This window comes from Tamandua tetradactyla, chromosome 1, assembly GCF_023851605.1.
Source record: "Tamandua tetradactyla isolate mTamTet1 chromosome 1, mTamTet1.pri, whole genome shotgun sequence".
Lineage (NCBI taxonomy): Eukaryota > Metazoa > Chordata > Mammalia > Pilosa > Myrmecophagidae > Tamandua > Tamandua tetradactyla.
The window spans coordinates 119572383-119596589 of record NC_135327.1 but is presented as its reverse complement, the minus strand read 5'-3'; the positions used below and the strand labels follow the sequence as shown (position 1 = coordinate 119596589).

At 39.4% G+C, this 24207-nt stretch overlaps 1 protein-coding gene across 4 annotated transcripts in view; it reads right to left on the bottom strand.

Moving 5' to 3' along the window:
- SLC25A13 (solute carrier family 25 member 13) overlaps window positions 1-24207 on the bottom strand; it is a 211344-nt gene that overhangs the window by 109851 nt on the left and 77286 nt on the right. For all 4 annotated transcript variants that reach the window (XM_077123268.1, XM_077123288.1, XM_077123296.1 and 1 more), the window contains one exon: window positions 20166-20281. In XM_077123268.1, the coding sequence (XP_076979383.1) occupies window positions 20166-20281 (116 nt within the window). The remainder of the gene's footprint in view (window positions 1-20165; window positions 20282-24207) is intronic.

Here is a 24207-nt window from a genome sequence, read left to right as displayed (position 1 = left end):
AATTACTTGATAAGAAATGTTCAAATGATAAAGTTGTGACCAACAAAGGGGAAATATTACTTTTTTATTAATGTAGGACCATGTCTTACAGTGTAATAAAAATTTACAGAAATAATATGCAAGCAAAAATAATTTTCTGGTTTATCCTTAGTTAACCTGAACAATCCTTTCTGCCAAGCAATCGGTGAAATAAAATTTTAATTTAATAATCGTAGGATAGCTATCAAAGATGAAACTTTCTGAATCCCTCTTTTAATATTCCACAGAAAGTAGTAGAAAGGAGTTTAACCAAATAGCTAACCAGTTGGCATAAAATTAAGACATATATTATCCATTTTAATATTTTTATGGGCTAAACTATAAAATAAAAGCTTTTAAGTTATTAAAAAACTAAGGAAAGAATTTTAAATGGGCCTCAACCTAACCAACAATCTTATTTCTTCCATAAATAAAATAACTAACATTGACTGACTGCTTACTAGAGCTCAGTCTCTACTCCAAAAGTTTGAACTCTGAATCTAGAGGTTTTCTACCTCTCCATAGAATTTTTCTCTTTTATGCAAATGCCTGATCCCCTGGGAAAGGGGCCACCCCCCAACACCTGGGGCCTCAGCCTCGGCCCGCCCTTCTCCCCGACCCCATCCCAGATTGTGAAGGCAGAATCCCCCAGAGAGGTGCGGAGGGAAGGCGAGCCGAGGAGGCACGGGCACAGGAGGGGCGCACAGCTCGGTCCCCCACGGAAGAAACCCCTGGGCGGGGACAGGCGCCCAGAATCATAATACATTGAAAATAAGTCACTCTGAAGTAAAAAGCTGTATGTGATCCCTAAGACTTCTCTGAAATGCAAAACTGAAAATCCTACACACATGTACTACTGATGATGACTGGTTACCAAAAGAAATGTCTATATAGTATGTATGTGTATATAGACATGTCTATATGAGAATGTATATTTCTTTATTGTATACCATTTCTTTTCAAACAGGTTACCAGCCCTTTGAGGGCAGAGGGCATCTTTCCCCCATCTGACTCTCTCATTGTGACACAGTGGTGGGATGTGAGCAACTTCTCCCTGAGTAATGACTGAATTAAAATGAATCAGAAAAGGTTTGCAATAGACAGCACACCAGGTTAAGGACAGTGGCATTGACGCTTAAGGCACTGTAGTTTTGACCTTACTTAGAAGCTTCTTCAACAATCATTTCTTAACACTTAGGTGCCTAAGAATCATCAGTTTTTCTTATCAAAACCCTGAGGCTCCTTCCCGAGCTGTTTCTGACTCAGCTGGTCTTCTGTGAAGCCCAAGATTCAGCATTTTAACTATTTCCCTAGGTTGTCCAATATTATGGGGTCCAGAGCCTCAATTTGAGAAAAATATTCCAAAGAGTTAAAAAAGGGGTTAGATTAATTCCTAACTAATAACTAATTTTCCATCATGACAAAAATATGACAGAAAAGAGCAGGGAAGACTCTCCAGACCAGCCAACCTAATGTGCTCTGTGTATGCACAGGCCACTCGTAGACCCACGAGGATATAAAGGTCTGCCAAGGATGACCTCAGTGAATGACATCAACTTCATAGTCTATGTGACTGGTGTCCCCTGGGCAGTGTACAAATTATGTGCCCAATTGTCAGTTTCTTGGCTGTCCTAACGTAGCGGCGATTGTAAAAACGCCACTCCTTAGTTCACTACCTCTCAACTTCTCTGATCACTGAACGAGGTCCCATGGAAGTAGAAGGCTGGTAAAAGTCATGGTACTCTATTCAGGCTTAATCCACAAGAAAAAATTAAACAACAATTCCAAACATTACACTTGAATAACTGCTAAAGCACAGGTGGGCCACATGGCAAGGAAACGAGTTTAAGAAGGGAGGCACTTAAGCAGCAGAGGAAGCCTTCTGGAGAAGATAAAATTTTATCTGGCCTCTGAAGGCTGTGGAGGGTTTATTCAGATGGGAAGACTTGCAAGGGAGTTTTCCTGTGGAAAGCGACAGCAGGCATAGAGGTTCAGAGCTTTGGAAGCGACTTAAGGATCACATCAGACTGGTATGGAACAAAGCTATCCAGGGTAACATAATTAAGACATGACAAGACCCTTCTCCAGGCAATTACAGATGCTGTCATCACTGCCAGCAGCAAATATTATTGTTTTTAAATCCCAAGGTCTTGATGCTACATTTATGGTGAAGAAAAGTTTGCTATGGAAAGAACAGTTTGATGCCACAGGAAAAAAAAAAAAAGACCTGGAGTTATTTATTTCACCACGTGATACAATTTCTGCAAAATTTATTTTTTACATTCCTACTTACTTACCAGAGGTGTACATACTTAAATATCATAAGATTGCAGGCTATTCTAATTGGACAAACCAAATGATATAGGGAAGAAGGAAGATTATGGTAAGAGGATCCTACCAATTTTCCTACTTATTTTCATGCCTAATATATTCTCTAAAACAAATTAAATCCTGCCACTCCTGAAAACACACACATTTTCTTCAAAAATATTTTATAGGCTTATAGTTTCTAAATATTTTGTCCTGCTCTCATAAATCATTTGAAGGCACTCATTTTCTAAAATGTTTGTCTCTACATTATCCTTAGGGTTCATGAATAAAAACCTTTATAACCCAATAGTCACAATGCAATAGGTTCCTGACATGTACTCCCCACTGTGGTAGACAGAAATTCTATTACTTGAGATTAATATGCTTTTCTCCTTTTAAGGAGCGCAGAGGACTTTCTCACTTACCATTTTATTTTCTTGGATTTCTCCATGCCTTCTGAGGAAATGAGAGAGAGAAGTACCCTATTCCACCTTACAGCTAGAAAAACAGATTAAAAAACACAGTGATTTTCAAGTCCACTTCGTTTTTCACTCTGGTTCTCCTGGGCAGTTCCATGAAATTTACAATGAAAGACTCCAGGAGTCAACCTTGGGAGGCCATGCCACTACTAAACTGTTACCATTTTTTGACTTTTCTAAACCTAAACTTGTGGTCCTGGAGAAGAAAGAGAAAATTCAAAATATTCTAGCCTTTCTGGTTGCTTACTTCGTTGAGAACAACTCATAACTCAAGCTGGGGAGTTTCAAATAAGTATCACTTGGCAGATTATCTCTAACTTGAGAATTAAAAGAAGGTCTCCTCTGGTCTAAAACACAGAGACTTAAAAAAAAAAAAAAAAAAAGAACCTTGCCCAGGGCTGAGGTTATACAGGCAAAGAAGCAAGACTGAATGAGCACTAGAATGTGAATATAATATTAGGTATATATTTTTTGGACATTTCAAATCACTTTTTTTCTTTTAGTTCAGTCACTCTTCCTGAAAGCAAAAACAAATTAGAATTCTTACCTCTTAAAAGAAATGTATAATGGTTACTTCAGTCTGTGCAACACAAGTTACATTTGGAAGGCCTATGGTCCCCCATATCTGCTTATAATGGTGATGATATTTAACATAAGCCTTCAACAAATAAGCATGTTTCCTATGAGCTTATGGGATTTTTCTTTCTCTACAAACATTTCCCAAGAGAAATGAATGCATATTTACATGAAACTTTTACACAAATGTTCATAGCAGCACTATTCATAACAGTCAAAAAGTAAAAGCACAAATCAACCAATCAAGGATCAACAAAATGTGGTAGACCCATACAGTGGAATATTATTTGGCCATAAAAAAGAATGTTACTGATACACACATAAACCTTGAAAACATTATGTTAAACCAAAGGAGAAGCAAAAAAACACATATTGTCTATATTAAGTCAAATGCCATACAATGGGTTGTCTTAACAACAGGAACTTATTGGCTCACTGTCTCAGAGGCAAAGAGTTTGCTTCCTCCTGGGCTTGGTATCTTTTGACTAGCCAGCAATCTTTGGATCATCCTAACTTAGATGGTCCACACCTGACTGAAATCACCTCAGCAGAAAGTCCTGTCTACAATGGGTTCAGATTGTAATAGGAATGGATTAAGATTAAGAACATGTTTTTCTGGGGTACATAATATGGTACATAACTCCAAGTCAGGATGAGTCTTAAAACTGTTACTGGAAGGCTTAGAGAGAAGGAAGAGAGAGAAGCCACAAGGGAGCAGCCAGAAGTTGGGAATGAAATCCAGAAGAGAATAGACATGATGTCACCATGTGCATTGCCATATGATGGAAAAGTTACGTCACCACATTATCTGATTCCAACTCTCCAGAATAGGCAAATCCAATGAGACAGATAGATCAGTAGGTACCTAAGGTTGAGGGTGTTGGTGGAAAATGGAAGGTGATCAAAGATGGGCTTTCTTACTGGGTTGATGAAAATGTCCTAAAATTGACTGTGGGGAGGGGGTTGCTAACTCTGTAAAAATACTAAAATAGGTGTGCTATATGATATTTGAATTATATCTCAATAAAGCCATTTTTAAGCTGAGCCTGTCAGATCTGCCTCTTACTAATGACTGACAGATTCCAATTTTCTCCATCTGTATAATGGGATTAAAATAGCTATCTTAGAGTGTTGTTCTGGAGCTAATAGCATCTAGAACCATTTTCTAAATAAAGCAGGTAACCAATAAATAGGAAAATTTCCAAATCTAAAGTCTTAATTATGATGAAAATTGTTATCTGGGTGCCAGATATTTATGAATAATAGTTAAAAAATCAGGCACGGTGTAATTTGGAAATATCAATTTATACATTTGCAAAAAGCAAATATTTATAATCAGTCTTTTCCTTAGCCAATACACTAAAATTTTGAATGAAAAGCAATCAAAAATAAGTAATTTTCTATTATGTTTCTGAAAGTATAAAATTAAGAAAGATTAAGAACCCCCACTTTTTACTTTGAAGATCTCTGAGATACTACAAATATTTAATTGGCAAATTACTTGCACATGCCATTAAGTGGAAGACTGAATCTTGTTTTTACAAATTCTATGGGCTCTTATTCCTTAGCCTCCACCACACTACAATCTGAAATCATCAAGGTCTTCACTTATGCAAATTTTAACTTTTTCCATTTTTGTTTCCATACAGAAGAACTAAATTAATGCACTTTAATTTCTAAAAGATTCGCTTTTGAAGCTGCAAATCAATGAAAATGAAGTTTCCCCTGAAAATAAAACAGATTCATCAAGTTATATTATTTCAAACACTGAACCATTACATCTCTCTCATGGATTCTGAAAACTCCATTAATACAATAAAACAGGAAGGATGTTTCTGTTAAACATGAAAGTAACCCCTCTCAGAGGCAAAGGGATTGTTGCTGAACAGCCACCGTGTCTCTGAACAGCTTCACTGGGGCACTTTTTCTAATGTGTGCTAAATCCTCAAAGAAAGTTGTGGTTTTGCTATAAGGGAAATAATATTCCACCCTGCTGAGATGGTTAACAACAGCTTATATGGCCATCGTCCCTTAAGCAGCGAGCAGAAGACAAATTGTTGAATTTGTAAGTTAAATAGCATAATGGAGTAAGTGGATACAGACCTATCTCCGTGGCTGTATGCGACAATATCAAGGTTGCCATTTCAAACCCTTTTGACAAGTGCCTTTTTATATTAATCACAGTTAAGGGTCTGAAGAGGAAAGAAGTATTCTGGCTACAATTCAGAGTCGCTCAAGGAAGTTCTAGGGGGAAAATGGGTGCCATTAAAATGGAGTAAGTACAGAATAAGTACTTCATACACGCAGCCGGTCTCATTAAAAACTGAGTCCTCTAAAGCCCCTATAAACATTTTTTTATTATTATTCTGAACATGTAGGTACAGTGGTGATAAGTATCTTTCATAAAAAAAAAGAAAAGCACACACACAGATTCAACATAAACCCAGGCAAACTGAGCTGAATATTATACTGAAGTCATATATGGTATAGGCATCTGCAAAAATTAGGGCTAATTGAAAACTCTTCCAGCTCTTCCCATAGAGAGAGGGAAGGAACTGGCAAAAAACATGGTCCTTCTGGTGCCAGAAGTCAGAGTTGAGGTTCCTATGAAACCAGTGATTTCCCCTCCCTGGGCGTACTTCCTCATCCATAAAAGAAAGCCATGAACTAGACCAGCCATTTGTTCAACTGCAGTGCAAATCCTGCTTCCTTGGGGAGTCTGTCCAAAACATTTCCAAATGCCATGCCCAAAGATTTTGATTTGGTAGATGTGAGATGGAGCCAGGGAATCCACAGCTGCAACCAGCATTGCCGCATGATTACAATGAGAAACTCCCTTCCACTTTATTGATTGGAATCCATCCTATTCTAAAATCTGATGAATCTATAAATCCTCAAGATTAATAAGCTACTTAAGTCTTCATAGTGAATCCTGGTTAAGGGCAATAACAAAAAGGACAAAAGCAAGTAGGTATTCGGCTAAATCAACTAAATCAACAGCAGAAAAGCCAAGTGAGATATTTTTCCACTGGCAAGAAGAAATCATTAGCCATCTTTCCCAATATCAAAAGTAGGGTAGTTAAAATAGTGTTTGGCAGTACACGCCAGAGAGTGGCACTCTCCAGATGTGTAAGTTTGCTTTAATTCTCTCTTGTGTTATCGTTCCTTTTCATTACCAAAGAGAAACACAACCAAGAAAATTGAAATTTTCTAAATTCTTAAAGCAAAGGATCCTAATTCATTTTGTAAATGCAAGCATGTCTATATTGTTTAAAAAGCCAATTTCCTAAGCTACTCTCCTTAAACAGATGTTATCAAAAATAATTTTCTTGCAAAAGCATTAACATACATTTAACCCTACTTAAATGCTTCAAGAGCAGATGTACTATAAATGTACACCCACCATGATCCCTATTAGTATACAACTTTTATTTCAATTAAAATGTCTAACTATCCACCCCCAACATACACCTAAACTGTAATTTTCTCTGAGAAGTTCCAATATGTTCTTGATTTTGTTTCCTTTATCAACCTATCAGAGCAAAAACTGCCTTGCAACTGTTGGAAGAAATCAGTCATTAGCAGCAAGATTACAGCAAATTTTCCAATTTAGAAAAACTGTATTTTTATCTCTCATACTGAAAGAATGATATAATTTTACTGTTTTAAAATAAGCAGTACCGTTTAAAATAGTCAAATTTTCCCAAGGCTGCAAGTTCTAGGACTTACTATTATCACTGTTAGTTTTCTGTTCTCTACATCTTCTTTCCTACTCACGAGTTCTCCTCTCCCTTCATCCTACTTACACACTCTCACTCTCTCTCTCTCTCTCTCACACACACACACACACGTACGTATGTACCTAGGTACATACACAGAACCCAGCCTGCAGCCACCTAGACAGTCTTCCACAGAAGTCAACCTTAGGGCAGTACTTACATAACAAATGGCTTCACACGGTTACTGTCATTTACTCTCCAACTGACATTCCTCCAGCTTCTCAAGATGCCTGCCTTTTTTCTCCCTCCCCATTTTTAAAATGGAGTGATAAAGTAGGAAAAGCATATTTTAGCCATTTGAGCACGGACGATTCTCAAATTATCCCCACCAACTGGAAGTGGTCTCTGATATGACTATCTTTCAAAATTGAAGCCATTATGGTCAATTGTGCAAATCTGTATTTAGCGGATTTATGACCCTATGAACTGGAACAGCTTCTGAACGGTCTCTAGGATCTCTGCTGAGAGATACTCAGTACCCAGGCAGGCCACCATCCTTATCAATGTTGAGCTCTTTACTTCCAGAATTCATGACTGTTCTTATTCGCAATTCTTGATCTCCAGGGAAATGTCTGTGTGTGTAAGAAATTACAGTTGAGTCCCCAAATAAAATAAAAAATTTTATTTGGATTCCCAAATAAAATAAAAAATTTTATTTGGATTCCCAAATAAAATCAACCATAGCTCAATAAGTTTTTTTCACCAAAGTAACAGGTTATTTTTCTGAAATACCAAAATCAGAATCAATATCCTATCTAAGTCTGGAAATATTAACAGAGATCTTCACCCAAATAATGTGCCTTCCAACTTTTAACCATTTTTTCCCTTTGGTTATCTTTTTGAATATTTTATTTTCAGCGTATCTTTATAAAAATAACAAATGGCCTCCTTTCCAGTGAGCTTAAAAATTATGGCTAAAGGTTTGTCCTCTTCTAGTCTGCTATTTGAACTCTCTTTATTTAATATGAAGTTTAGGTGCTAATTTCAAAACTTCTCATTTTCCCATTTTCCACTCTCATTATTGTCTATAACCTGGGTCAAAATGACTGAAGCGAGTTGATTCCACTTAGTCCTTATGTCAACTGGCCTCAGTTTCCCCATAGTGCACCAACTTTGTTTTTGGCACAGCAGGTGTTTCTGGCCAAAATCTAACTGTGAACTTAGAAAGGGTCCCTCCAAACAACAAGATTAAAGCCAAAACTAACTGGACATTGCCTCATTAGCTCCTTGTGTTTTGTTTATGGTCACAAGCATGAAAGAAAGGTCCTGCTCAAAAAAGCTTAATAAAAGCTAGTTTACAGTTAAACAGATTTACTTTTCTACAAGACTTCTCAGAGCCTTAATAAACTGAAAAGTTAAGGCTTTGTGATTCTGAGAAGAGAGCCCTTTCTCAGAGAATACTTACTAACTTCAATAAGAAACACTACTCTAAAGAAGCTAAACTTTAAATATCTGTCAATAGTGAAGATTAAAGGACAAAGGGAACCATCATTACCAGCAAGAGGGCAAGGTCAGACTAGTTTCTCCTGAACTCCAGTCTGCTGCCAGAGCTGAAGCAGTAAGCCAGTGGGTCTCCCACTGTGGCCCAGGGCATAAGTTTCTTCCATTCTGGACTTCATGAAAATCACAACCAACTCCCCCAAGAGGTCTAAGACAGTCAACCAAATGGCCCTCTATTTTTCATAATTCATGAGGTAGTCAACATTTATTTCAGTTACTATAAAATGTCTTTTCAAACCTGTTTCTTGTACTATATAACATGCTGTCTGTTACATTTCTCTCCCTTGTATGTTCAAAACCAAAAGGTATCCAAAGACTAATAATCTTATACTTCTAAATCATACATAAACTATGCTACAACGGTTTTAATAGCAATGCTGGAAAAGTCCTACACAATTCTATGTCTACTAGTTCAGCTGCCCCTCTCTCCACCTTTTGGCAGATCACTGACCTCTTTGAAATTCACTAAAAGCTATGCAACCGTTCACCAGAAAAGTACTCATTTACACAAAACACTACCAACTACGGTGGCAATTCATGGACTTCCTGATAATGACTCAGGACCCCAGGTTGAAAACTCCTATCTTTAACGTTTCATTAAAAACTGCAGATCCAGCATGGGTGCAAGGGTAGTTCAGTGGTGGAATTCTCGCCTGCCAGGCAGGAGACCTGGCTTTGATTCCTGGCCTAGGCACTTCCCAAAAACAAACAAATAAAGGAAAAAAACAACAACACAAATTCAACAACGGTGCTGCATTAACAGGATACACACATGGAAAAAGAATGAAATGAGACCCACACCACACAATATATTAAAAAACCAAAAGCAAACAAGCAAAAAACCCTGCAGATCCACACACCCCCACCCCCACTTGGACAATGAAATTAGGTCCTCATCTTCATATACGGAAGAGTAACTTCAAATGGCATGTTAAAACACATTTCATGAAATTTTGTTCACCGTGATGAAAAAACTAAAAACAGAGGTCAAAAAGAAGAAAACACGTGATGGCATTACACAGATAAAATATTTTGGATTTTTTTTTTTTTTTACATGGGCAGGTACCAGGAATCCAACCCAGGTCTTCTGGCATGGCAGGCAAACATTCTTGCCTGCTGAGCTATCGTGGCCCACCCAATATTTTGGATTTTAAGGAAATGAAGTGTTATGTTATAGGACATGCTTTCAGGGGTACAATTGTGATGTCATTCAACAAAAGTAGGATTCAATTCTTATACTTATGAGTTATGCTATTAATACCATCTACTGCAGAAACTACCACTGGAAAAATATCAATAAATAAGAATATGCACACAGTCAAGTTACCATCTCAAATTAGGATCATGAAAAGATACATCAAATAACTCAGATTAACACTTTCAGGAAACAGTTTCTTAAAATTCACAATGAAAATGTTTTGCTCCCACAGCATCAACAAATAAGGAATAGTGTAAAATGAACATGCTTGAGTAACTACTCTTCACATAGTATCTGCACCAACCTGTTCAGCTGCCAGGCAAGCCCTTTCAAACTCAGACTTTCAGTTCCTTCACTCATGGGGGTAATTTATTTGCCTGCCTCACACAGACACTGTGAAGACTAAACAACAATTGCATGCACATCTGCCTCTGGCTCTGCCCATTCCAATCAGCACAACAATAAAAATCTTTTCCAAGCATCATTTTGATCCTTTCCTTGTCCTACCCTATGGTGACTCACAACTGCCTATCTTAGATAAAAATTGCTCATCAGGGTCCCTGTGGTTGGTACTCCATCAAACAGCACTACTTCCCCAAGTGCCCACGTCTCATAAGCCATACCCCTCAATCGAGGGCCTCTTCTCTCACGGAGCCCCTCTATCCACAGCTACACAAAGACCACCTTCCCGCCCTCATCTGCCAACTCCTACACACAAAATTTTGCTTATGTCAAAAGATAAAGCTTTCCTGGACAATGCCCACAACAAGCGCATTTCAACAAATAACATGGACGTATGCATAATTGAGGCAGCATCCTATGTAAATTGAGAACTCTAATCCAGGTACATCCTTCCTTATATGCTGCTGTGGGTACCTACTTAGATGATGAGGGGTCCATCCCACTGACACAAGCACAAACACCACCAGAGGGAGGCAGCATGGCATAGTGAAAACAGCCAGAGTCAAGCTGCAATTCTGCCTCTACAAGATGCAGTTCAGACTGTGGCCAAGTTACTTAACCTCTACACATTCCCTACCCCAGAAAAATGAGAATTATAATATTACCAACCTCATGGGTTATAAGGGTCAAATAAGTTATATATAATGTACAAAGAGAAAAATGATCATTTATTTTCTTCTCTCCTGAGCTTATGTAAGACCACACATCTTTGGAGGTGAACAAGCTCAAAAGCTACTCTTTGCTGGTGTTCTTATGCTTCTTTGACCCTCTTCTCACCCCATAGCCAATCAGGAGCCAAGTCACATAAACTCATTCAGAAATGGCGCTGAGTGGGGTCCAGAAACATGATTTCAGGGCAGGATACATTACTCCTCACCTAGACTGTTATAGCACCTTTCAAAAAACCCTACCGCCACACTTCCATAGCTTTAATTCTTCTGGAAACACACATACCATATCACCTCTTCAGTGTCTATGCATCTTCACTCACCCCTCAGGACATCCATCCTTCTCCACCCAGTTGCCCAGCTGAATACAGCATACCCCAACATTACATTATACATATCTAGTTGTTTACTTCGTCTCTAAAATGTAAGCTACAGGAAGAAATGGATTTTCAGTTTTGATCACTACATGACCTCCAGTTCTCCAATATCATATGCATTCAAAAGATATCTCTATTTTACTTATTCTCCTGATGATTCCATCCAGTTCAATGGTGTCAAACACCATGTATTTGATGATAAATCCCATTTTTATATGTCCCAAAATCTATTCATATATCTAGATGCCTACCTGATTCCTCACTTAGACATCCAATACACACCACACCAACACATCCAAAAGCGAACTCCCAGTTCCAACCCTCCACCACCACACCTGTAGTCATCTGTGTCTCAAGTTAATAACTCCATCCTTCCAAACTGATCTGACCAGAGACTGTGGAATCATTCTCGGTTCTCCTCTACCTTTCACTCACATCCAATTCATCAAAAAGTTCTGTTGATGCACCTTTCAAAATATATTCAGAAATGAACCACTTCTCCCCATCTCCACTACTGTCCTGTCTTGCAACCCTGATTCAAGCCACCATCAACTCTCACCTGGATGACAGCAACAGCCTCCTGACTGTTCTCTCTTTTTCTACCCAATTCCCCCTATGGTCTGTTCTCTACCCAGCAGCTAGAGTGACTCTGTTAAGAACATAAACCAGATCATCTTATTCCTCTGCTCAAAAATCCTGCTATGGATCCCAGGTCCACTTACAGCAAAGTCAAAGTCCTAATCTTGGCTCCTTGAACAGATCTGTTACTTCCCTCTGCTCTTCTCCTACTAGGCTCTATCTCACTCAGCTCTAGCCACATAGCCCACTTTGCTGTTCACAGAATGTGCTCATCACATTCCAGCCTTAGAACTTGGACAATGGTCATTTCATTTTTTTTTTTTTAATATTTTTATTGTATACAACAAACAAACATACAAACATTCTTGATATGGTTACAACGAATGGCTCACAATATCATCACAGAGTTGTGTATTCATCACCATGATCAGTTTCTTTTTAACGTTTGCATCTCTCCAGCAAAAGAAATAAAAAACTCATACATGCCATACCCTTTACCCCCTCTACTCAATTTATTTTAACCTTTGTTCCCTCTATTTTTTTTATTCTTTATGCATATTTTTTACTCATCTGTACATATTGTAGATAAAAGAAGCATCAGACAACATGTGACTGTCACAATCACACAGTCACATTGTAAAAGCTATATCATCAAACAATGATCTTCAAGAAACATGGTTACTGGAACACAGTTCAACAGTTGCAGGGTCTTCCCTTTAGCCACTCAAATATACCATAAACTAAAAAGGGGATATCTATATAATGCGTAAGAATAACCTCCAGGATAACCTCTCAGCTCTGTTTGAAATCTCTCAGCCACTGACACTTTATTCTCATTTTTCTCTTCCCCCTTTTGTTCGAGAAGGTTTTCTCAATCCCTTGATGCTGAGTCCCAGATCACCCCAGGATTTCTGACCCACATTGCCAGGGGAGGTTTACACCCCTAGGAGTTATGTCCCATGTAGAGGGGGAGGGCAGTGAGTTTGCTTGTCATGTCAGCTTAGAGAAAGAGATAAGATAGGCCACATCTGAGCAAAAAAAGAGGTACTCTGGGGGTGGCTCTTAGGCATAATTTTAAGTAGGTGTAGCCTAGCCTTTGCAGGGATAAGTTTCATAGGGGCAAATCCCAAGATTGAGGGCTTGGCCTATTGACTCGGTTGGCCCCACTGCTTGCAAGAATATCAAGAATTTTCCAAATGGGAAAGTTGAATTTTTCTCCCTTTCTGCCCATTCCCCCAAGGGGAACTTGCGAACACTTCTTTACTGACTGTCCAAATCACTCCGGCATTTATTGGGGTATCACACTAACGGTCATTCCTTTTGCCTGGGACAGACTCTCCCATCTCCAACCCATTAGCTATAAGGCTAATACGCTCACCTCTTGCAAATTTTTGCCCAACAGTCACTTTCTAGGTGAAGCAAATCCTGAATATCCTACTTAAACTAGAAGCTCATCCCTACATCTATTCCGGTATTCTTGATTCCTCACCATACTCTATTTTTTTCTGTATCACTTATCTCCTAACAAACTATATAATTTACATATTTATTATGTTTATTGTTTACTCTGTTCCCCCTGCCAGAATGTAAGCTTCAAGAGCAAAAAATCTTTCTTTTATTAACTTATGCATCCAAAGTGACTAGAATAGTTTTGGCACAAAATAGTTGTACAATAAATGTCTGCTGAATGAATTTGCTTAATTAATTAATATATTTCTTAAACGAAAACAAATCAATCTCTTTCTCCAGATAGTCATGGTCATTCTCGATAGGACTCCAATTGATCTTTACAATCATTTCACTCTCTACCCTAAGATCCCCTCACAGAGAGTTCCTGAACACATTCCCCAAACCCCCATCCCACCCTCTTTGCTCACCTCCACCTCAAATCCTCCTCTCTTCACTCCACTTCCAGAAGTCCATTTTGAACTTCAGTCCCTATATTGGTGTGAATATTGGCATCGTTTATGAACGTCCCTTATATCCCACAGGACACTCACCACCTTGAAAGAGGGACCTGGGTCTTTTTATCCTCTGGATGCAGGCAGTACCTAATACACTACCTTATACAGAATAGGTGTTTGGTAGAGATGCTGATGAAATTAAGACCTAGTTTAACAGACAAGGAAAGAGACTGTCAGCTGTTAAGGGATGGGGTGGTTACATGCTTACTGACCCAGACCCCACTCCCAGCCCAGTTCTCTTTCCAGGACACCACCACCCATTTACCCTACCCTATGCCCACAATCCAGCTTTGAGTTTGTATTTGAATCATCTTGTATTTGTATTTGAATCATTTTGGCAGAGAGGCCCCAGAGCATCCCAGAGACCCTGTATACTGCTGCAACGGGATTCTGACTCAAGGAACTAGGAACAAAGTCAGAAGTACCAAAGCACATTCCCCAAGGGCAATGCCCATGAAGGTGGGCAGCTTGTCCATAGGTCATAATGTACCTAAGCACGAAGACGGCCAACTCAAGTCCAATTTACATGACTGCCTGACACCTGCTACCAGAGTAAGAGACTAAGAAACAAGGTAGCTCAGGGCCTACAGTTGGGAGTCAGGCCTAACTGGACTCAAATCTGTGTTTCTCCAGTAGCTGTGACTAGCTGTGAGAACTTGGACTTTACTCATTTGCCTCATATGAGTAGGGACAACAGTTTCATTGCATAGGGCGCTTGTAAGGATTAACTGAAAAGCTATATGTAAAATGCTTCTCACACTGCCTTGCACATAGTAGGTACTTAATAAATGATGGTAATTATTACTAACTTACTTATCACTGCCAAAAGGGCTTCCTACAATTATCATCACTTGGCTAAAAGAATACATCATCACCATTCCAAGGATGCAAATGTCAAATTTCTTAGCTTACAAACCTAGCTATGGGTCTCTCAAGTATGTGTTCGGGTCACATCACTGTTAAACCAGGCTCTATATAGCAGTTCAGCCCACTTTCTCTTACAGATCAGGGCCAGTCTGCTAGCACCTCAAAACCAGGTGCTTTAAAGTTGCCAAAGCTCATTTCAAAATGGAAGGGAAAAAGCAGTCCACTGCATAAAGGATATGTCTCCATGCTCCACTGGGTTCATTAACACTCATTCTTTGTCTTTCCACATGACATCAAGAAATGTCACTGCTTTGGTTTCCTAAAGCTGCCAGAATGCAATATACCAGAAATAGAAGGGCTTTTTAAAAGGGAATTTATCAAGTTTCAAATTTAAAGTTCTAAGTCCATAGAAATGTCTAAACTAAAGCATCCAGATAAAGATACTCTAATTTCAAAGAAAGCCAACATCTGTCACATGGGAATGCACATGGTTGGTGTCTGCTGGTCCTTGCTCCTGGTTCCGTAGCTTCAGCTTCTGATATCAGTGACTTCCTCGCTAAGCTTCTGTGGACCACAGAATTCTAGGTTCTGGTCTGTTTAGTATTTCATAGGAAGGCACATAGCAACATCTGCTGGGCTCTGACAGTGTCTAAGCACCTGCTCTGTCAGCACTCCAAGAAATTCCAAACTGTTAGCTCTGAAGCAACTGTTCTCCAAGTGTCTGCATATGAGGTTTCTCCAAACACTCAATCACCACCACAATATTACAGTTCAACTAAGTGTTTTAATCCCTAGTCTTAACATCATCATCACCTTGTATAAGCCCATCATATTCTGGCACAGGGGGTCAGCAATCACACCCTATGGGGTTTGCTGACCCCTTTTGTAAGCAAAGTTTTATGAGAACACCACCATACCCATTCATTTACACACTGTCCATGGCTACTTTCAAGATGCAATAGCAGAGCTGAGTAGCTGTGACAAAGAGCCTATGGCCCAAAGAGGCTAAAGTATTTACTCTTTGGACCTTCACAGAGAAAGTCTGCCAACCCTGATCTAGTATAACAAGCAAAACTTGCTTTTTATTTCAGATGTAAAATTCAGCTCCCGTTCCTATCTTCTTTCTGAGAAATTAAGCATTTATTCATATTGGCAGATCCATCTACAAAATGCTACAAATGCACTATCGTTTTAGATGATAAATATAAGTAAGCACCTCTCTTTCAAAACTATAGTCTCCACCAACTCAATGTCCAAAATGTGGTGATGTGGATAGAATGATATTTTTTGTAAACTTTTAAGTACTTAAAAAATTATTTATAGCAGCCAAAACTGGATTATGCTCCAAATGCCCATCAACAGTAGAATGAATAAATTATGGTATCTTATACAGTGGATATGCATTATTGGGTATACATTATTATATAGCAATTATTATAGTATAAATTATGGTACACATTATTTAGTAATAAAAAGAAAAAGTAAAAATACAGTAATGTGGATGAATTTCACAGCCACAATATTGAGCAAAAGAAGTCAGGCCAAAAATGTATTAGCCATATCATTCCATTTACATTAAGTTTAAAAACAGGCAAAACCAATTGATTGTAAAAGATATTTGTTACTTTGGGAGTAGAGGACAGTGCCTGAGAAAACAGTGCTGGCACCCTTCTACCTCTGATCTGGAGGGTGGCAAACACAACATTCATTGTTCAAAAATTTATTGAGATGTAGTGTACTTATGATGTACACAATTTTCCATATGTAAATTTCAATGATGTTCCCTTCAAAAAAAATTACTGGTAAGTAAAAAAAAATCATATAAAATAGGCTAAAATGAAAAGGAAAATATACAGAAGAAAATATTTTCTCCACACATACAGAATTGCAAAATTTTAAACTAGAATTTACCACTTACACTGATACCCTGTCTTACACCTGCTGATATCTCAAAATGTACTATAAACACAGGGTAACAAAATAAGAAAACAAGGTGAGAGCAAGAATACCGGAGTTAAGTTTTCCTTTAAAGGAAAGAGAATATAGTGAACTAGAAATCAAAGGAACTAAATTGGCCTAATCAAGATCTTTTCATTAAAGCAAACACAGGGAGTGATCAGTAAGAAAATACACAAGCGAGACTTCAGAGCAAACAGAGCAAGGCTTCCTGGAAATACGACACTTGATTATCTACCTCTTGCTCCATCAGATTCTTGTTTACCATCTATCAGAATCTGTTAGGAGGGTGCATGCATGCTCCTGGCCTACTGACATACACTTGTACACACTGCGCTTTGTCACAGAACTCCCGCTTCAAACATACTCATGTGGAAACGCAATACATGAACAGACAGAAGCTCAACTGCTCTCTCTCTGGATGAGCTGCAAGGCTGGGAGTCATGGACAGCCTGGAGGTCACTTGCTCAGGAGGCCCCAGAAGAAACTCTACCAGGTGTGAGGACACAGCTCACCCCATGATCCCCAGAACTGGCTCAGCCAACCCAGGAGGTAAATATGAAGCCCCCTTCCTCTCTCACTATACCTGTTTTCCTTTCCCAAAGGTGAGCATTGGGAGAGACAACCTCCTCAAAGAGGCAAGGGTCGTTCTTGAGTGAAAAAACTCATACTGACTAGGTAAGTCTCCTATCCAACTCCAATTTCGTTTTTTTAAAGATTTCCACTCCCTTATGAGTTTTCCAGAAACACATTTATTGCCGACTCCTTCTAAAGGAACCAACTGTCAGACACTGCCATAAGAATGTGTTTGCTTGGGGAAAAGATTTTCAGGCATAGCACCTAGATTTGGTGACTCCACTTTTACACAATGAAAATGTTAAAAGTGAGCTATTAATTTGCAGTTTGGTCATCATTTGTGTATTTGTTCTTTTTTGTACTATATATTTCTCTTTTTCAGTTTAATCCTAAATAGGGATTGATGGCTCAGAAAAGCCCAGGTTACATTTTATGGCCACCCACAGGGTGAGTGCCCTATCAGCCCATAATAAACCAGGGAGACTCTGTATGTTTTGTGTGACAGCAAACCCTGGAACAAATTACCAGTGGAAGCTTGGAACACGGGGGAGGGGCTGCATGTTCTACGACAGTCCAAGGCAACTGATGAAGGACCACAACTGTCTTGCAGGTGCTTTCTGCAGGTGCAGACATCTTCAAAACCATAACATTAGCCCCTTGAAATAGGAAACTGGGACTTCCAACATCTTATCTCCTCTTGGATTAGGGCAGCGCTCATTATACAGCAGATGTCCAGCAAATTATTAGGTAACTGGCCAGAGATTAACACTGCAAGTCAGAAATAAAAGGCTTACCAAAGAACAAGGGGGAAGAAAACCAACCAAAAATATCCTCCTTTGTGCTCACAAGCTATTTATTTTAATGATATTATTTTTATAAAGCACACTGTTTTCCAGGCGGCACCTCTATATACAATAGATTTTTTAGTCCTCATGTAGCATAGTAGATACAGAACGAGTTTATAAATGAAGAAAATAAAGCCAGAAAGTCAAATGACTTGCCTACCAGCAAACAGCAAGTAAGAAGCAAAAAGAGAACTTCTGCAGTTCAGAAGACTTTTATCTCCCACATCTTGCTTCTTTACTTGTTCTTTTCTTTCAATCACACTAACACATGCAACTCTTCCTGAAAATCTGTCTGCTATTTCTTTCCTCTACCAGGGCCAGCAGAGCACCAGGACCACTGACATTCCCTGCTGTTTCACACCCAGGAAGGGAAGAGTGATCAGAATCACAGAAATCATCGGAAGCCCATTCAGCTCTTCTGTCTCCAAACTGGCTCCTCCGCTCCTCCCATCCAACTCCTGAGGAAGGGAGAAGATAGTGTTCCTGTGCTGATAAAAACACCCACAGATCCTTGAATGAAGGCATTGAACTAAGACTTACAGATTTCTCTTTGTTCAACTCAAGGAAAAGCTATCATAACATTTTCATCAAACGGGCTTCCACTGGGCAAATCACTGACACTATAACTATAGCAGCTTATTTATTACTTGAGATGTCAATGGAGGCATTTTTGTTGGTGTTTCTCTGAAAAGTTGTACTTACAGTGGTGCTAAGAAGAAGTAGGTGATGGAGAAAGAAACTAAAATTATTCTAAGGATCTTTAAATACTAAATAATCACCATGAAGTATCTAAGTCTGAGCTAGAAGAATCTGGGCTTCTAGACACATAAAACAAAACTAGCAAATATATAATTTTTTGCTTCTGCCCTAGCTGATCTAACTTTACACAACCTTGCCAAGAGCATAGAGGGATGGACATGAGAGAGGACTGGTACAGTAAAACTATTATTTTGGCCTTACCTACATTTTATATGGCTATTATCCCCACTTCCGATTAGGAAAATGAGGATCTAAGAGAATAATTAACTTGATTCAGAGAAAAGAGGCAAAGCTAGAAGTGGAAAAGTATATTTGATCCCAGCATCCATGCTCTATTACAAAATCTGCATTTTCCCCACAATAGATCAAATGAGCCCAAACCAAGAGGTAGGAATGAATTAGAAACTAAGAATAAACACATTTGAAATAAGCACATTAACCTTCTACCTTGAAAGCACGATCCATATGCACAAAGTGCTCCAAAACTCTCCATGGGCAATGCTTTAAGACAGGTTCACCTGCACAGACAACATCTGCTGGATGCTATAGTGCAAGGGGAACAGCGAGCATCCATCAAAACCTGTTTTTTGTAGCCAGTCTAATTTAGAAAAAGAACTTAGGACTGTCCCACCACTGCCGGCTCTTCCCTTTCTCCTAGGTACTTAAAGATTACAGGGTTTTCTGTGGCTTTGTAGCTAATCCCCATGACGATGTTTCTGCCTTTCAAATTAAAGAGGCAGCAGCACAGCAGGCAGTGCCAACCCAGCTACGGGGAGCACACTGTCTGGAAGAACAGGTTCTTCATGAGCCGCTCTGAACTCTCATCTTGTGCAGACCTCTGGATTCAAACTACTCCATGAGGACAAGCGAAGGACAAGAAGCATCGGGCACGTGAGCAGCTTCTGTTCCTAGGCAGCTGATCAACTTGTTCATTCTGTGGGGACGGCAGTGTGAGCGGGACGGGGTGGGGAGAAGTCCTGTCCTGCTCTCACATCTACGACTCCGCGCAGAGTCATGCCACAACCTCTCCTATCTTAAAATTAAACGAGGGTATCAAAACTACTTGGCCAGAGCCTTATTTTTTTTTCAAACAGAAAGTCATCAGAACTAGAGCACCAAACCATGAGACATCTTTGTTAAAAGGAGTATGTGTGCTTATTCTTAAAAGCAGCTCCACACACCTCATTCTTAACAAGAAAATGTTCACACAAGCCCACACTTAGATCCACGCGCACCCATTCATACTCCTTACCGAAAGTAACTTCTCCTTTGCCAGCTTTGTCAAACAGTTGAAACGCCACCATGAACAAAGCATCAGGGGCACACAGAACAGATTCAAATGCTACAAATTCTTGAAAGGATATTAATCTGCAACACAAAACAAGCACAAAACAAAGTCAGCAGCTTGTGGGAAATAAAAGCTTATACAAATATACTTTAAGGGGAAAAATGAGATGTCACTGTCACAAAAAATAAAACAAACAGATAAACGCAAACACTTAGCATTTCCTTTTACATATAGTGGACTAAAATAACAATGTACAGAGTCTCAAAGACATGACAGGTTTGAGGATACAGTGACATACTGAATGCATTATAATTTCAAGTATGACAGTTCCAGCCAACATATCATTTGTGTTCCAGACCTCAATCTTCCTTCAGGCATGTTGTTAGATTCTAGAATTAGAGTTTAGAAACTTCAGGGTCTAACTATGTAACGGCAAAATACAACAGGTTTGCTGTTTATTAATACCCCTATATACCACGTAAAAAGCAGTTCACAGGTAGTCATCAATTACCAATATCTCCTAATCACATGTGAATTAAACTAGAGATACCATGGATGAAATACAGATACATAGACATGAAGTGTGACCACACAGAGGCCTTATAGCCTTTTTTAAAATCTCTTATTTTGCATTTGACCTCAGAACTCCAACCCGTATGAGAAGATACAGAAAAACGGAAAGAGGAGGACATTCCATGCCAAGGAAACAGCAGAGCAAGGCAAAGAGGTGAAAACAAATGGGGTGTGCAGGTTTAGAGGAGGATGGAAGAGCACCGAGTCTGCTGTGAGGAGGATGGGGGGACTAACAGACTGACTCTCGTCAGAGGGCCACCACCTGTGAAGGACCTGAAATGCCAAGTTAAAGAAGCTAGGCTTTCTTGCAGACTGTTAAGAAGGCTTCTCAGTTAATAAATGCTGGGTTCAGAGCTTCATTTTAGGGAAAAAAAAAAAAAAAAACTGATATGGAAGATGAATTTAAAAGGAACACAGACCAAATGTAGAAAGAGGGCCTGACAGCGAAGGACAGCCACGGTCTAAACCAGAGAGGAAGCACCAGGAGAGGAAAAAGGAGCACATGCTAGAGAAATTCCACAGAGGTAGGAACAACAAAACTTGGGAACAATTAGATGTGAGGGCAGGAGAGAGGCTGGGGTAACTCCAAGACACGGATAGCTAAGTGGATTGCTGACACCACCACCAAAGAAAAAAGATAAAAAAGAAAAAAAAAAGTTGGAAAGGAGGGACTCGTGAGCGAACAAGACCAGTTCCCGAGCATGTTAAATCTGAGGTAACAGGGCGACGCTGAAGGGATGGTGTCCAACAGACAGCCAAATGGTCCAGCAAAGGGCAGGACAGGACTCCAGAGAGAGGCCAGGACTGGAACCAGAGATCTGGCAATCTTTTAAAGAAAAATTACTCAAAGCTGTAAATTAAGCTGCCCAGAAGCATTTCGTTTAGGGGTGCTTTGTTTTCCTCTTAAGAAATCCTTTAACAGAGGAGAGCCTTGAAGAACTCACCCCCACCACGCCCAGACCGGGAAGCAGTGGAGCATAAAGGGGCCCCTGGTTATCTGCGTTCTTCTTGCCGCGGCCTCCACCTCCGGGCAGGCACAGGCAACCCTGCGGCCACGCGGTGCTCACCAGTTTGTCTGGCTGGCAGTTTGCTGATGCAGAAACCAATCCTATTTGCTAAATTATCCCTGCTTAGACATTAGGTTAGTTAAAAAAGAATGACACAACACGGTGTGTTATCTAGAAAGGATTTTTTTTTACTGGTCTGAATAAAGAAAGGTTTAAATGCAATAAAAAGAACATCTTCCCTCTCTCAAAACAGTATGAGAAACCTGAAGACTGTATGTGTGAACAAATCCTCCCCTGGCAATGTCAAAGATGTATTCATAACCATCACTAGCCAGTGAATACTCTCGGCATTTTAGGCATGTTTCTGATACCAAGAAGGTATGTAATTTGGTAATCCTGTTAGATACAAGTATTACACATCTATGTAGGAGGTATATAAATGAACCATGAAATTACAACGTATTATCGCTCAGTTCATCAAGACCATTTTGGATTCTCTAGGTAATCTGACTAGAAGACTATCCAGAATAATTACAGAGCAGTCTTTCATTTCCGAAGAATATCTGAAAACATTTACCTATGTTTTAGTATAAACAGTTCTTCAGTCTTGTTTTACAGATTTAATGGGTATTAGCATAAGTTACAACAAAGAGCATAAGTTTAATCAAGTTCAGACCTGGCTGGTGTGCTCACTTAGTACCTTTTCCACCCCCAACAACCAAAACCTCTTCCATAGTATTAGATGCCCTTTAAGAAGAAAATCACAGGAGTCTCATTACCTCCAGGGCAGGTCTCTATGGAACAGTATTTGACATTAGCACTCACCTGCAGCTCGTAGCAGACACATAAATGGGGTGGCTGACATGGAAACAAATCAACTGAAGTCACATTTTCATAGGCCTATACCACACAGAGATTAAGGAGAGGGTAGGTTTCTAGTATTTCATGGTTCTCACGCTACCGTAGATTTTTTCAAGCAAGTCATTTTTGTTTTCCAAACTGCTAGAGCTACTGTTCTGCTCCTGGAAGCCATTTGTAACAGCAGAAACTTTATAGGTCTTTTAAAGCCCAACAGAAACAGCTAAAGCACAGCCTACTACTATAAAATAGAGAAAAAGAAGAAGAAAAAAATTCATAGGATGGGGTTAAAAGTCAACTGCATATGCACATTATGTTTACAAAGATGGAAAGATTCTATTAGCTACCACAAACATCAAAAGAGTCTAGATGGAAATATAACAAAATGATGATGGTGCTTTTTAGCATTAGTACTGCAACTTAGGTCTTCCCCCTGCTCCCACTGTCTCATTTTTTCAAGGTATAGTTCTTAACCTGTCTTAGCCTGAAGATACTTAAACTATAATACAGTCTGAAAACTATATATATATAGGGCAAGAGTGGTAAGTCACGTAAGGGAGGTGGAGGTAAATGCCCAATAAGTCAAAGAAAGGAAAGACTATCCTTCGTTTGGGGGAAAAGGAGATGGGAAATCTTACTAAAATCAGGAACATATGACATCTGAGAAACGGTGAACATAGGACACTAGTCCTTAAGGAGATCAAGTGGAGATGGGAAGCTGGGGAAGGGGAGAGTACCAAACTCAGAGCAGGTTCAGGGCTGACCGTGTGCGGAGCACAGGCCAGTGCCAGGAATACCCAGGTGCAAAGATGCAATCTCTGCTCCCAACTTGGGACAGATGGTGAGCCAGGAGCCGAGGAAGAAGCATGGAGATGAAGTCACAAGCAGTGCAGGCATGCCGCGGTGAAGGCAGGAGCAACAGAAGACACGGTGGTTGCGTCCTGGGCACGAAGGGCCCCTGATGCTGGGAAGGAGGCTTTACATGAACTGGAAGGCGAAGAGACAGAAGTTGGAATATGTGCTGGCAGACTCCATGAAGTCCTAAGAGAAGAGAAGGGCTCCTAATATCAAGAGGATGGGATCATGTAGTAGTATATTCTCTTGAAGACAAGGTGACAACACAGCAAGACTCTTCACCATGTTTATACTCCTTGGCAATGCAATCCCATTACTAGGAATTGAACCTGAGAAATAATTTTTGAGTGTGTGCAGACTTAACTACAAGGATGTTCATGCAGCACTGTGGATAACAATGAAAAAGAAAGTAAAAAACAACTTCAACATTCAACGACTAATCGATAAAAAGTTAATAAAGGAACTGATTAAGATCATTATAACTAAATACTTATTATTAGTTAAAATAAACACTTACACAAAGGTATGTACAGAATGATCATATTGTTAAAAGTGTACGAAAATAATATCTTACAAACATTCAGAAGGAGGAACACCGAATTATTATCACTGGGCGATTCTAGGTGGTTAAATTAACAGACGTTCAAGGTTTTTGTTTTCTTTTTGCTTGTCCATATTTTCTAATCTTTTCTATAATAGACATACCGAATTGT